General features: G+C 48.0%; 5 protein-coding genes across 5 annotated transcripts; 4 read left to right on the top strand and 1 right to left on the bottom strand.

Moving 5' to 3' along the window:
* Nucleotides 1-581: 581 nt before the first annotated feature.
* Nucleotides 582-2,322, top strand: MYCGRDRAFT_68253 (uncharacterized protein; the record flags this gene model as incomplete). The annotated part of the gene is made up of 2 exons (XM_003855546.1): nucleotides 582-1,151; nucleotides 1,215-2,322. 2 exons carry the CDS (start codon nucleotides 582-584, stop codon nucleotides 1,809-1,811), a joined length of 1,167 nt encoding a protein of 388 aa, XP_003855594.1.
* A 513-nt stretch (nucleotides 2,323-2,835) lies between these two features.
* MYCGRDRAFT_37396 (uncharacterized protein) lies at nucleotides 2,836-4,147 on the top strand (the record flags this gene model as incomplete). Its single annotated transcript, XM_003855547.1, has 2 exons — nucleotides 2,836-2,942; nucleotides 3,004-4,147. 2 exons carry the CDS (start codon nucleotides 2,836-2,838, stop codon nucleotides 4,145-4,147), a joined length of 1,251 nt encoding a protein of 416 aa, XP_003855595.1.
* A 330-nt stretch (nucleotides 4,148-4,477) lies between these two features.
* Nucleotides 4,478-5,706, top strand: MYCGRDRAFT_68247 (uncharacterized protein; the record flags this gene model as incomplete). Its single annotated transcript, XM_003855548.1, has 2 exons — nucleotides 4,478-5,178; nucleotides 5,239-5,706. The coding sequence occupies 2 exons, from the start codon at nucleotides 4,546-4,548 to the stop codon at nucleotides 5,704-5,706; spliced, it is 1,101 nt and encodes a 366-aa protein (XP_003855596.1).
* Nucleotides 5,707-6,099: 393 nt separating this feature from the next.
* MYCGRDRAFT_68243 (uncharacterized protein) lies at nucleotides 6,100-8,218 on the top strand (the record flags this gene model as incomplete). Its single annotated transcript, XM_003855549.1, has 3 exons — nucleotides 6,100-6,187; nucleotides 6,245-7,979; nucleotides 8,033-8,218. 3 exons carry the CDS (start codon nucleotides 6,180-6,182, stop codon nucleotides 8,216-8,218), a joined length of 1,929 nt encoding a protein of 642 aa, XP_003855597.1.
* Nucleotides 8,219-8,346: 128 nt separating this feature from the next.
* On the bottom strand, nucleotides 8,347-10,359 carry MYCGRDRAFT_68240 (uncharacterized protein; the record flags this gene model as incomplete). The annotated part of the gene is made up of 6 exons (XM_003854857.1): nucleotides 8,347-8,655; nucleotides 8,705-9,496; nucleotides 9,564-9,574; nucleotides 9,616-9,832; nucleotides 9,891-9,998; nucleotides 10,069-10,359. 6 exons carry the CDS (start codon nucleotides 10,357-10,359, stop codon nucleotides 8,347-8,349), a joined length of 1,728 nt encoding a protein of 575 aa, XP_003854905.1.
* Between the last annotated feature and the right edge of the window lie 4,755 nt (nucleotides 10,360-15,114).

Here is a 15,114-nt window from a genome sequence, read left to right as displayed (position 1 = left end):
TGCTGGCCGTCCTTGACATATAGAGGTCCTGATACAAGCAGGACTATCTCATGTTAGCAGATCGCCAGTGGCATTGACCGGCGCGAAGGCCACAGGCTGAATGCGGTCGGCAAATTGGTGACAATGCAGCCAAGGAGTGATCTCCGCGATGAGAGTATAGGATGGTTGTACCGCTGATACTCCACGTGCAGTTGTTCGTCATCTCAATCTTCCCAAGATCGATCTGTGCACCCATGAAGGAGCAAAGGCTGGCGCATCTCCGCGGATGGTGAAAGTGGATGGTCATATCAAGTGAACGAAGGCGACGTCCAGGGGAGGAAAGTGGTCAGATCTGCCGATCTGCGCCAAGTCGGCTTCGGAGTTTTGCCCGGGCCGGAACACTCCGTGCCGAGCATGGTCTTCTGCCCGAGCATTCGGCATGAAATCATCAATTTCCATTGAAACAACCACGCCAGGATCCTCAGGGCACAACGACAGAAAAACAAGGAATGAAGCTCCTCTCGAGCAAGTTGGCGCGCATACGACCAGGGCATGCTGTATCGAGACATCCAATCTGGTCCTGACTCCTGATCCGGGATAGAATGACCCCGTCACGGAGGACAGCCTCTTCTGTATCTCCTCCGCCGCTAAAGAGGAGGAAGGTCTCAGATCCCTGTACTCCTGCGTCCACGGATGAAATCGCCGTCTACTCCTGGAACGTCAATGGCATCGAGCCTTTGATTCGGCGGCCAATCACTTCTTTCTTCAGACCAGCCGGAGAGAAGCCATTAGGCCAAGCTCAATCTACAGGTCTTCGCGATGTCCTCCGCAAATACTCATGGCCAACAATGCTGCTCCTCCAAGAGGTCATGATCAATCCAGAAGATAGATCTACGCAAGCTGCCGTGAAGAAAGCCGTGCAACCGAGCAACGGGTCCTCTGCAGAGGATGCATCATATGTTGTCGAGTTCTGCCTACCTTCCGATAAGCACAATGCGCGTGGCTTCGGCCGCAAGGTTTACGGAGTGTGTACTATCATTCGCGAGGATTTCTACTCCACGTATGTGGAGAGAGTGCGTCACGTCGACTGGGATGCTGAGGGCCGCTTTTTGGTCTGCGAGACGAGAGCAGCTGGCCTGCAGCCCAAGTTGGCGTTCATCAACATATATGCGGTTCGTTGTAGCGTCATGAACTGCACCTGAGGAAATGTCAGCACTGATGCTACGTCTGAATAGGTCAATGGCACCGACGCTGCATACAAAGATTCGGACACAGGCGAGGTAGTCGGCACGAGACACGATAGAAAACTGCAAGTCCATCGCCTGCTCCAAGCCGAGTGTCGCGATCTCGAGACCCGAGGCTTCGCGGTTGTGCTGGCCGGGGACATCAACATTGCTCGAGCACGGATTGATGGCTTTCCGCGGCTGCGAGAGTCTCCGATTCAGCACTGCAAGAACAGAGCAGACTTTGAGACAAAGTTCTTCGGACAAAGGCCGACCATAGAACCCTCTGCCGAAGATCAAGACGCCTGCACCGACTTGAGAATGATTGATTCCTTCCGGCACCTTCATCCTGATCGGAAGGGCTACACGTACTACCCACGTTCACAAGGCGCTGCGACGTTCGGAGCAAGCTGTGATCGCGTCGACATGATTTTGCTTTCACATGATTTGCGAGACAATCTCGTATCAGCCGGCATGCATGAGACGGTTGCCGACCGTGGGACGAGCGACCATGTTCCTCTCTATTGTGCGCTACAGTTTCCTTCGCAGTCGAGCGATGGCGGTGTACGAACTGTCACTCAGGATCTCTCATCGAATGGAAGCGGCTAGAGACACGGTCTTCATTTTGTGCCCTTTTTTGCCAGAGCACCGTTCTTAGACCATTCCAGACAGTGCCATGCCACAAATGCCGCCGTGAGCGAAGCTTTGCGCTTGCACCCATGTCTGCGTTTCTGGCGAAGTCACGCATCTCCGGCACCTGCGTTGCAGCGTCAGGCTTGTTCGATCATGACCACATCGAAAAGTCCGCAGCCAAACGCATCGAGCTGTTGCAGGCATGCGTCCTTCGGCTGTTCAAGTCGGCATCGACTCTCCATGATACAGACCGCGACGGTTCTCACTTCTCCCTTCCAGCTTTGACACAGCTCAGCGCTGGACTTGACCGACAACTGCATCGACCACACCACGGAACGCCTCCATTTCCTCTTCCACACTGCCGCCCCCCGCTCCGCCAGTCAAGTTGACGCTACTCCCCACGTAGCACGGCTTCGACAGTTTCCGCGCGAGAAGTTTCGCCATCCGTGTCGTGAAGTCCAGAGTCGATGGGGTGTTGTATAGAGCTGTGCTCATTGGTTGTGTGGGATTGTACCTCTGTAGAGCCGTTAGACGAACATACATAGACATAATGGGAGGTCAGCCGCCTACGTCTGGGATGGCATATACTAGACTACCCATGCTCGCAGCGCCTTGACTCGACTCTGGCGTGCTGCTAGATAGAAAGAGTAGAATCGAGTTGGCTAAGATGGTGAGGTGGAGGTTGACCTTTGAGCCTGGACTGTGTGGAAGGTCGATGGCAAGCTCGACTGTCTTGCTGGGGGCATCGATACCGTTCACGGCTGGCGTTTGAGTGTTGCTGGACATCTTCTGAGAATGGATCGTGTTCTTGAAGGTTGATTTGTTTGCTGAAGTGATGGAAGAGGTGGAGGCCGGCAAAACATCGGGGACGTCGGAGTCGGGTCCGGTCAAGATCTACTCTAAGACGATGTTCAATGTCTTTGGCCACACGACATCGCCATTTGGCATTTCTGCATGGCAGTCATCCGGTAGCATTTACGACTGGAGCATCGACATGATCATGGATAGTGAGGATAATGCTGATCGCACTACGCGCTCGGAGCTGCCTGACCCATCGGACGACAAAGAAGAGAAACGTGTTCTATCAGCCGCTCTGGACTCATTCCGGTATGAGCTCCACGGATTTGTATTTGTCTGCCCTCATATTCTTACTCTTTCCGTTGTTCAGACAGTATCGCCGTGCGGCACATTACAACATTACACATCTCCGTCGTCAATCTTTCTATGCTCTGCCATCTGCGCAAGTCGAGCTGTTATCTTCGCCCGCGTTATCATTGCCGAAGAAATTCGATGCTGTGGATGAGGCTATTGACTCCAATGCCGATATAGCTGAAGCGATACTTGCCATCGGTTTACCTTCGTTCGGCTTTGGACCTCAAGATGAATCTTGGAAAGGACACGCGACACCCGGTGACCTCGACAAAGCTCGTTCCACGATTCGACAGCTGTACCGGGACTGGTCTGCTCAAGGCTTACCCGAGAGACATGCTGCATTCTCGCCCATCTTGTCAGCCTTGCAACAGCATCTGCCTGAGACAATCCCTTCCGAGAGACACAAGCACCGCGTGCTCGTTCCTGGCGCTGGCTTAGGCAGGCTAGTCTTTGACATTTGTGCGGCAGGCTACTCCGTCGAAGGCAACGAAATCTCATACCATCAACTGCTCGCGTCTAATTACATACTCAACTGCGTAAGCGAGCCCGGTCAGCATAGACTATACCCATGGGCCCTCAACTTCAGCAACCACCATACGAGTTCTGATCAGCTTCAATCGGTGGTTGTCCCCGACATCCATCCAGCGGCAACACTCGAAGCAGCAGCCGAGGAAATAAAGACAAAGGTCCCTTACAGTGAAAGAATGTCAATGACAGCCGGCGACTTCTGTGTGCTCTACCGACAGATAGGGTATACAGAAGCCTTCAATGCTGTCGCGACTTGCTTCTTCATTGACACCGCACCGAACGTTATCAGCTACATGGAGACGATCAGGTCATGTCTCAAACCCGGCGGCTTATGGATCAACCTTGGACCGTTATTGTGGCACTTTGAATCAGCCCCAACACCAGCAGACCGTGACAAGCAACGTGGTCGAACGTCGAATCAACACACGCACTCTCATGCTGACGAAAATGTTGGCATTGGAGAGCCAGGATCGTTCGAGCTGTCCAACGAGGAAGTCATTGCCCTGGTTGAGAGTCTTGGGTTCGAGATTGTGGAACACAGACTGGCTCAACCAACGGGATACATACAAGACCCGGAGAGCATGCTCCAGAATGTATATCGGCCCGTGTTCTGGGTTGCGAGGAGAAAGTGAAAGCTTCTCCGCCTCTTCGTGTAGAGAGCGGACGAAGGCTCGCGTATCTTGCTGAGCTATCTGCACATCTCTGTAGTACGTCCTGTCGCTTCACACTTTGCTGCAACTTTTACTGTAACCACACAGTAGAACGTAATGTCAAAGATTGACACGTCGTGCCATATGTCAATAGATAATGGTCGTTTCGTACTTGATCGGGGTCGCATAAAAAGAATATGCCGGTCTGCGGCCGTATCGCATGCCTCGGCTTCGGGACAACACCGATAGGACGTCAGGAGTTCAAAGATCGCGACATCGCGTGTCGATTCCCACATGATCTATTCTTCATGCTTAAGACACGGTGACCCAGTCCATTACCAAAGAATTCGCCGACGCGATAGCATCTTCCCTCGCCCACCATGAGCCGACCGACTTTGATCAAGCCTCCTCCAGCGTCCGAGAATCGCGCGCCGATAGAAGACGTGCTCGAGCTCACACATCTGAACGCCATCGACCCGAATCTCTTCACAAATACACGACCACTATGGCATCCTCCGGGCGCGCGTGGAATCTACGGCGGAGCAGTCATCGCCCAGTGTCTCGCAGCGGCGCAAAAGACCGTTCCAGCCGACTTCAACGTGCATAGCATGCACTGCTACTTCGTGCTGAACGGCAACGCGGATATCCCCATTCTTTACAGCGTAGAGCACGTACGAGAAGGCCGATCGTTCGCAACGAGAACGGTGCAAGCGCGACAACGTGGTCAGCCGATCTTCACCACGACATTGAGTTTCACGCGTGAGGGCTCGGGAGGAAAACAGAAGGTGGAACACCAGGCGAAGATGCCGGTCTTACCGGTGCCGCAGGAGGAGGATCCGGACGACGCTCTGCGAGGTCCAAACTCGCCATTTGTGACGCTGCCGGTCAATATTGAGAACAATGACAGTCCGAATCCGCATGAGAAGCGAACGAGACAGTGGATCAAGTCGAGGGGTACGATCAGTGATGAGGGTGGACATCAGGCGCATCTCTCTGCGTTGGCATACATGAGTGTGAGTATACGCAGTTGCAAGGGGACTTCCGTAGACAAGCTGCTGACACAGTAATTGCAGGACTCATACTTTATCGGAACAGTCGCCCGCACGCACAAACTCTGGCGGTATAGCACAACACCCAAGAACAAGAAGGACGGCAGCGGCAACACACCTATCACCAACGACGTTCTGCATCGATTGCAGAAGCTCAAGACGATGGACGTCGAGGAGTTGAAGCGCAAAGAAGGACTGGACGACGATATCATCAACCAGATCAAGAGCCTTGAGATCAAGGACGGCAAGATTGTAGGCATCAAGGATAGAAGGCCGGAGATTGGTATGATGGTGTCGTTGGACCACTCAATCTACTTCCACAGCCCGCGAGATTTTCGAGCGGACCAGTGGTTATTAGCCGAAGCTGAGACGCCGTGGGCTGGCGACGGTCGAGGGTTTGTCCAGCAGAGAATCTTCACGAAGGAGGGCAAACTGGTCGCGTCCTGCGTGCAGGAGGGTGTCGTGAGGCTGAAGCAGGACTCGAAGCTTTGAGAAGACCCAGGCAAGGCATAAAGGGAATGTGCATCTGTTCACAGCTGTTTGGAGATATAGAGACGTGGTCTGGCTTTGTGACTTTTGTATTAGCGATCCTGTTGTATCAGTCAGAGCTCAGAAATCATGCCATTATTCCGGCGTCGCTGTTTCTACCGATCCCTCTCAATGTGCGAGCTTCAGGGAGCATTTTTTTCCCTGCAAGGAAACTCGCATCAATAATCCCAACGACGATCATTTCAGCGAGCTGCCGACGACTGCCCCACCATTCGATTCGGATCATGTTTTTCCCCGCATGCATGTGATCGCTCATGAAAGTTTTGCGGAGTCATCCTCGAGCATTGGCTCAGGCCGCTTTCTACTTTCTACACCGACGACAGCTGTGTTGAACTCGCCAGTCTCTACTGTTGACCTCGCACTCGCACGACAGCACACGACCTCGGAGCAGAACTACAGCCGAGGACTTCGCCATCATGCCTATGTGAGTGGGACCAGGCATTGCTCCCTCGACACCGAACTGACCCAGCTTTCCATCCAGGCTCGCGGATCCCTCGAAAAAGTACAGGAAGTTCAAGCCTTTGGACCTTCCAAACCGACAATGGCCTACGAAGACCATCGATAAAGTCCCGAGATGGCTGGCGACCGACTTGCGAGACGGCAACCAGTCCCTCGTCGACCCGATGGACGGCGACCAGAAGTTGAGGTTCTTCCAAATGCTGGTCAAGCTGGGCTACAAAGAGATTGAGGTCGCATTCCCTTCCTCTGGGGCCACCGACTTCGACTTCGTCCGGAATCTGGTTACTACACCCGGCCTCGTGCCTGACGATGTGTGGCTGCAAGTTTTGTCGCCATGCAGAAAAGAGTTGATAAAACGGACGGTGGAAAGCTTGAAGGGAGCAAAGAAGGCGATTCTACATCTCTACCTCGCAACGAGTCCTTGCTTCCAACGAATTGTCTTTGGTATGAACAACGAGCAGAGCAAGGCTTTGGCGGTTGAGTGCACAAAATTCGCACGATCTATCACCAAGGATGATCCGAACTCAGGCGTGGAAGAGTGGGCATACGAGTTCTCGCCGGAGACCTTCTCGGACTCAGACCCAGAGTTTGTGATCGAAGTCTGCGAGGCCGTCAAGGCTGCATGGGAACCGAGTGTTGAGAACCCGATCATCTTCAATCTGCCCGCTACAGTCGAGATGAGCACACCGAATGTCTACGCCGACCAGATCGAGTACTTTTGCAGGAATATCACGGAGCGAGAAAAGATCTCAGTCTCCCTTCATCCACACAACGATAGAGGATGTGCCGTTGCAGCGGCAGAGCTGGCGCAGATGGCTGGCGCAGATCGAGTGGAAGGCACTCTTTTCGGCAATGGCGAACGGACAGGAAACGTCGATCTGGTCACTCTTGCTCTGAATCTGTACACCCAAGGGATCCATCCAGGAGTCGACTTCTCGGATATCAACAGCGTGATAGACATTGTGGAGAAGAGCAACAAGATTCCCGTCCATCCTCGTGCTCCTTACGGTGGCCAGCTGGTTGTGTGTGCCTTCTCAGGATCCCATCAAGATGCCATCAAGAAAGGCTTCAAGGTCAGGGATCAAAATAATGCGGGCCCAGACGAGCCCTGGTCGGTGCCATATCTCCCGCTCGACCCACAAGATATCGGCCGAACATACGAAGCAGTCATTCGTGTCAACAGCCAGTCCGGCAAGGGCGGTGTTGCCTGGATCATTCAGCGCACTCTCGAACTCGACCTACCTCGTGGTCTGCAAGTCGCTTTCTCTAAAATTGTCCAGCGCGAGACTGATATGCTTGGACGCGAACTTCAATCGAACGAGATCAAGGAGCTCTTCGTGGACGCATACCATCTCAACAGAAACCCGCGCTTCTCTCTGGTCGACTACGAGATCAGCACCGACCGGACGGTTGAGGCACCACCGGTAGCTGGCGGTAAGACGAGCTCGAATAGGAATCTGGGTCGTAAATTCAAAGGAGTGATCGAAATCGATGGCAAAGAGCATCATGTGGAGGGTGCCGGTAACGGAGCTTTGTCCGCCCTCGCAAATGCGCTGAAGAGCTTGGGCATCGATCTCGATGTTGTGGACTACAAGGAGCACTCGATCGCTCGCCAGGCAGGCAAAGGCCGTGACACGCAAGCCGCAACGTACATAGAATGTACGGCTGCCGGCTCGCAGCAGAAGGTCTGGGGTGTCGGTATCCACGAGGATGTCGTCCAGTCCTCGTTGTTTGCTCTGCTTGGCGCTGCTTCTTCGGTATGTATATTGCGACATCAATTATATGAGCGGCAGACTGATTGTCAATACAGTTCCTGTCTTCAAGACCATCCACACCAAACCCATACCGGCCACAGTCGCAGAGTATTGCGCCGGATCTCAGTCGTGAAAAGGAGGCCCTGAGTCATACACACAAGTCGGTTCCTGATTCGGAAAGCAGCATTGCTGCTAACCTGGAGACGAAGGTCAATGGTGACGCGCAGACCAATGGTCATTAAGTGTTGAGGTGATCGTGATCAGAGGCGATTGTTATGGTAGGTTTGTCCACGGCGTTCCCAAAAGTGTTCCACAGATATCAAGAATACAATTATTACCATTTGACAGACCCTGCCAGTCCGTTGTTTTCTCAGAGCCTGCTGTTGACTCCACTCGCCTTCTCTTTCAGCGGCTTCAACGCTTCATCAATCACCATCATAGCCTCCACCAGTCTCCTCTCAGTCAAACGAGGCGATACGACTTGCACGCTGAGAGGAGATCCGAGGTAGACCTTGCGATCAACGTCCGTCCATAACTTTCTGTTTGTGTCGTCCCAGCCGTTCAGCGGCTTGGAAGCCGGGAGCTCGCCGCTCAGATCTTTTTCTGCGACGCTCCGAACTGGTAGCACGCCTGCCGGTAAATCAAGGAGGTTGAACGCGGCGGTGTAGTTGACCGTGTTCTGAATGTCCGTCAGCATGGTCCATGATAAGCAATGATGCTAGACAAACCCATTGATCAATCGGCGCAATAGGATGCGGCGCTACAGGACAGATCAGCACATCCAACACGTGATCCTCGTCGCTGGTGTTGCCCCCATCCGACACCCAGTGGCCACCGCTCTCTTTCCAGACGTCCAAGAATGCGGTCTGAAGCTCGAGCTTTTGGCACTGCAGCGACTTCACTGCAAGAAGCTCCTTCCGCGGGCGCTTCTTGAGACGGCCCTGCAGCCACGGTTGAAGCGGTTCACCGGTGGGTTCGAACAGGTCGAACCAGTTATTGGCGCCATCGATCGAGATCAGTCCATTGAACACCTTGACGGTCCGCGATAACAACAGTGTGAGGTCAAGTTGGACGACTTCGATACGCTGGCTCGTACCGAGAGTCTTGGAGACCTCTCGCATGAGATTCTGCACAGGAGGTAGGGGTAGGACATGACCATCACTAGCGACTAACCCGACACGAAGCGGCTTGCCCGGCTTCGTATTCAGCGGTGGCTGTAAAGCCCAGGGCTGGGCCACACAGTCCGGGTCGATCATCTCAGGGGCAGCATCGGCAATTGCTTGCAGGAGCATTTCGCAGTCGCCTAGAGTTGTCGCGATGGGACCAGCTGTCGACTCGATGGCGAGCTTGCTACTACCCTCTGCGCTTCCTCCTTGCTGGTTGGCGTAGGGCACCCGACCATGGGATGGTTTCACGCCATAGAGACCGTTGCAGGCTGCTGGCACGCGGACTGAGCCTCCGACGTCCGTCCCGATACCTAGAATACTTCCTCGCATGGCTACGAGAGCACCTTCTCCACCCTAACGGTGATGGTGGTGATTAGCATGGGGATCACAGATGGCGTCAAAAGCTGTCGGGAGAGCTTGCGGAGCTACCTCCTAATAATAGCCAACACTAGTCAGTGATCGTCGTGGCGTACCTGCAGTCAGGCGCTTATTGGCTGGATTCAATGTCCGGCCAAAGACGTTGCTGTATGTGTCCAGGCTCATCATGGTTTGAGGGACAGTGGTCTTGACGTATAACACGGCGCCGAGCTTGAGCAAGATGTCCACAAGAGCGGAGTTGGAGGTAGCTGGTTGAAAGCATAGACTTGCAATGCCTATCGAGGCATCGTATCCCTTGACCTTGAAGGTGTCCTGAACGGCAGGCATCAACAAAGTGTCCCATCATGAAGGTTCTTGTCAATCTCCTGACCTTGAGAGAGATTGGCAGGCCATGCAGCGGACCGAGAGGCTTTCCAGTCTTTGCCAGATGTGCATCGAGCTCGCGAGCACGCGCAAGCGCATCGTCGGAGAAGATCTCCTAGCGAGAGGGAGCATCACAGCGTCAGATCCAACTTTGACGAGAGGAAGAGGACGCGGCTTCGGCTTACAGTCAAACAATTCGTCACCTGCTGGGCAATAGCAGCTCTCTTGCAAAACGCCAAGACGACCTCTTCACTCTTGATGCTACCGCGAGCGAGCTGATCTCGTAGTGTCCGAGCATCATATATCTCGGTCAATTCCAATTCTCTTTCGCTCAGAATGCCGCTACGACGAACGGTGTCGAGAACAGCGGAAGCATTCGGGTCCACATCAGACGCCTTCAGTCGCCATGCAGATGGGATTTTTCCGCTTCGTTCTTCTTGTTTGCGTGCCGCGATGGAGCGCCACGTTTCTGACATGGTTTCAAGGAGTTCCGATCGAAGTTCGGATGGAGTCGTTGTTTCAACGACGGTCGGTCTTCTGCACGGCTACTGTACCATGTGCTGGGTCTGTAGCCGAGCCGAGAGCTCAAGCGCCCTCCCCCACTTGACGGCGGCTGGACGGGGCTGTTCCTATCCTCGTAATCGTGCCTGAGGCATGACGATCGAGAGGGAACCTCTTCCAGCTGGAATTTTCGCGCTCCTGTGCTCGCGTTCAAGCGCTGCTGCACCAGTCCGATGTCCTTGCTCCGATGTCCCTGCACCGAGACTCGAGCCGCAACTGCCAGCAAGTAGACCTGGCCGGAGTTGCACAAGAACTCAAATGCTTGCGCAGGGTTCCATCCTTTTCTTCATACTTTCGAAATTCGGAGACGGCGCCGCGGAGAAGACCGTTTCTGGGCAGGGTGATTCCATGCGCAATAGTGTCGTCTGGCAAGAGGTCTGGCAATTACTCCTTGTTTGCCTTTGAAGTCAATCAAGTCATCGGGCGCTCCGTCCGTAGCGGAAAGCTTACTTTTTCCTTGCTTGCTCGCATCATGCCGCAGCTCGATAGATTACACCCGCAAGATCAGCAAGCCTCATACCAGTGTTGTTCAAACTCTAAACGATAGTAATAGTAATAGTAATAGTAAGCTAGTTAGTCTAAAAACGGCAAAGTGATTATGTATAGTAATAGTTAGTCTCCTAGATATACGGTAGTAATAGTAATAGTAATAGTAATAAACCTTAAGTAATAGTAATACTACTAGTAATAGTAAGGCTATTAGTTACTACTAGAGTAACTATACCTATTAGATCTCTTATATATAGAATGTATAGACTTAAATCTAAGTATAACTAGAATTTCCTCTCTAGATCTAATATATTACTTCTATAATTTAAGATTTTAATATATAACAAATATTTAATCTATAGTACATATATAGCTTACTAAAGTAGTTTATCTAGTTATTAATAAGCTCTTTATATAGGGTATATAATATATAAATTATATATATAAATAATAGGTATAAAGTCTAAATATTATAATATTTAGATATAGGTACCTTTAAAAAGCGTTTACCTTTATTATAGAATAACTACTTATACTTATAGGCTAAAATTTTATATACGTAATATAGAGCCCTTATAGTATATTATATTAAAAAAAAAATACTATAGCTAAACGTACGGTTTTACTATCGTCTAAGTTTAAAGGCGCGTTTAACCCGCATAAAGTACTTTTACTTATAACTTTCTTATTTCTAGCTATATAAAGCTATAAATTTAAAATCTAATAGACTATAGACTTATCTTTCTATATAGAAATGTTTTATAGCTTATAGCTTATAAAGAATAATATTATAGCTGTTTAAAGTATAGAGTATAGTATAGCTTCTTTTAGAGCTCTTTTTACTATTTTTTTAGGTAAGGACTATAACTTAAATTCTTGCGCAGCTTAGATATAAGTATTTACCTATGCCCCGACGTCCCTATTGTCCTTTTACTATACCCGTATACTTCTATAGCTCGAAAAATCAAAAATCTCGAATTTAAAAAATCGAAAAAATGCCGGTACAATTCGATCTCGACCCGGATATTATTTGGATGCCCGACGGGGGCGCAAACCCTATTAATCCGAGGCATAACGACCGCCGCCACCTCCTCCGCAAGCCGATGCACTCGCGTACCCCGCCGAAGAACAAGTAAGAAGAAAGAAGAATTCCGAAATTTTGTCCCTTACCCTTCCGTAGGACAACGCACCGTCGCGACTTCGATGCCCTTGTCGAGCATATTGCCGTTGTATAAGACCTCCGCGAGACAATTGCGCGCCTCGAGGCGACGATTGCGGAGCTACGTGCCGAGGTCGAGGTCCTAAACGCGAGTATGTCCGAGGAAATCCTTTTTTTGCCCGGCCTTTTCTAACTTCTTTTCGAGTCTTGTTTCCCGTACAGCCTGCCCCGGCTCCGCCCGCTCCCGAGCAGAATATCGATATCGAGACCTTCGATTTCGGAACCTTCGATGTTGCGGGGTAGGACTATAAGTACCTTTAATAATACTAAAAAGCTCGAAAAACTAACGTATATATAGTTTGTAACCTGTCTCTTAACGAGTAACTAGTACTTATTTAAGTACTATATGTACTTTCAACAAGTACAATTTAGGCTATATATAGCCTAGATATATTATAAATACTCTCGTTAGTTGTAGGTTAGCTAAAACCTTCTAAAAAATCTAATTTCCGACTTTTTTCCTTTTTACTTTTATAAAATACTTTTATATTAATCTATACCGGACTCTAGGATACTATTCTATATATATTTCTAGGTCTAATTTATCCGTAGAATCGATCCCCGGTCTTAGTTTTTCTTTAAATTATCTTATAAAAGAGATATACTAGGTTATATATCTAGTATTATAGTAATACCGGCCTAGTAAGTCTATTACTAATAAGGCCTATCTAACATCTTTTTAATAATAAGTTTATACTTAGAATCGATTCTTAGCCTTAGATTTATAGTAGAACGTCTTACTAAAGAGATATAGTAGGTTTTACTTCTATTAGTCTATTTATATTTTTATAGTTTAGAATTTAGTAATCGGCCTCTTACCTAGGGCTTATAAGGCAAGCTACGCTAATTTCGAGCGCGGGAATCGATTCTACGGGTAAAATCTAGTTAAAACTATATCCTATATATCTCTATTAGTCGTACTCGATTTAATATCTACGCTTACTCGGCTAGATAGCTTATCCGGCGAACGCCTTCGAATCCCGGGCTAACGAGGTAAGCTGCGCTAATTTCGAGCGCGGGAATCGATTCTACGGGTAAAATCTAGTTAAACTATATCCTATATATCTCTATTAGTCGTACTCGATTTAATATCTACGCTTACTCGGCTAGATAGCTTATCCGGCGAACGCCTTCGAATCCCGGGCTAACGAGGCAAGCTACGCTAATTTCGAGCGCGGGAATCGATTCTACGGGTAAAATCTAGTTAAAACTATATCCTATATATCTCTATTAGTCGTACTCGATTTAATATCTACGCTTGCTTAGCTAGATAGCCTATCTAGGTAAATACCTTTAAATTCTAAGCTAATAAGGTAAGCTATACTAATTCTAAGAACGCGAATTAATTCTAGAGGTAAAGCTTATAAGATATAATATTTAGATCTTAATAAAGCGGTCCTATTAGCGTATACTATTCCGCTCCTAAGGTTTATATAAGAAGCCTTTTAAAGTAGATATTTTTAAATTAAACAAATAGAGACTTTACTAAGGCTCGTAAATTATACTAAGCTACTATACTAAAGTAGCTTTATAGTATTAAAGCCCTTATATAATTATTCCTTATTAGACTAATAATAGTTTATAATAGATATTATTAATTAACCTAGATCCTATATCTAGGTTAATTCTCTTAACTAATAGACTACTAGATAGTACTAAGTACTAGCTAGATCTAGGTAGCTTAAGCTACGATAGTCGAGCGGAACCTCTCTATCTAGATCTATATCCCTATTCCGATCTAAATCTAAATCTAAGTCCCGATCTAGATCTAGATCTAGATCTAGATCCCGGTTCCGGTCCCGGTCTAGGTCTTCGTCTCGATTAAGATCTAGATCTCGGTCTAGCTCTAATCCTCTCGTAGAGTCCTTAATCTCTCTTATACTACTAGTATAAGGAGAGGATAGAATATCCTCTACTATACTAGTAGTAATAGAAGATAGCTCGGCTATCGTTGCCGAACTAATATACCGATTAAGGATCCTTTTATCGTCCTCGTTATAAGCCCGGTTAAACATATTAAGCTTCCTTAAGTAGAAGAGGTCGTCCGTAATATCCCGGAAGTAATAAGTAAACTTATCTCGGAAGAGATAAGCCTTATAGGTCTTATAGTCCGTATTCGTAAGGATCTCCTTATTTAGGAACGTCTTAATAAGAGCTATACTATTATTAGTAGTACTTTAATATTTAAGTATAGTAAAACTTACTTAGGTCTCGGAAGTATAAAGAGTATCTTACTAAGTAGGAGTTAATACTCCTAAATAGCCGATCTCTTGTCGTATTACGTCCGGTATAAAAGGTAATATAGCTCTTTATATCGAGGTCGATAGTATTCCGATAGGTAGTATTCTCTCCGGAATAAAGAAGCTCTATAATATATTAGTAATATCCTTATTAGTTTAGTTTAATAATATACTAATATATTCCTTATATTTCCCGAAATTATAGTACTTAAGTCTCTTAATAAAGTAGATAATTCGTACTTTAGTAAGATACTCTACTATAATCGGAGTAGTATCGTTAGCTCTATTACTTCTATAAGTATTAATAATAGCCTTAATTGTTTTGTCTATTTTAGTAGACTTAACAAAAGAACTATTATTAATAAACTTATTAATAAAAGTAATAGAGCTAAGGGTCGTTGTAGTAGTAGACATTCTCTAGTAAATAAAAGTTAGTTTAGCTTTTTTCTTATAGAGCTAGTACTTACTCTTAAAAGAATAGTAGTAGTAGTAGTAGTAGTAGTAGTAGTAGTAGTAGTAGTAGTAGTAGTGGTAGTAGTAGTAGTAGTAATAGTAGTAGTAATAGTAGTAGTTGTTGTTGTTATTATAAAAAAAAAGATAGTAAAGAGGAGAAAGAGCCGTCTATATATCTCTAAGATAATTAAGGTTTAGATAGTAATCTATTAATATATTAATATACTAATACATTAATATACTAATATACTAATATACTAATATACTAT

Source organism: Zymoseptoria tritici, chromosome 2, assembly GCF_000219625.1.
Source record: "Zymoseptoria tritici IPO323 chromosome 2, whole genome shotgun sequence".
NCBI lineage: Eukaryota > Fungi > Ascomycota > Dothideomycetes > Mycosphaerellales > Mycosphaerellaceae > Zymoseptoria > Zymoseptoria tritici.
This window is presented reverse-complemented; position numbering and strand designations above follow the sequence as displayed.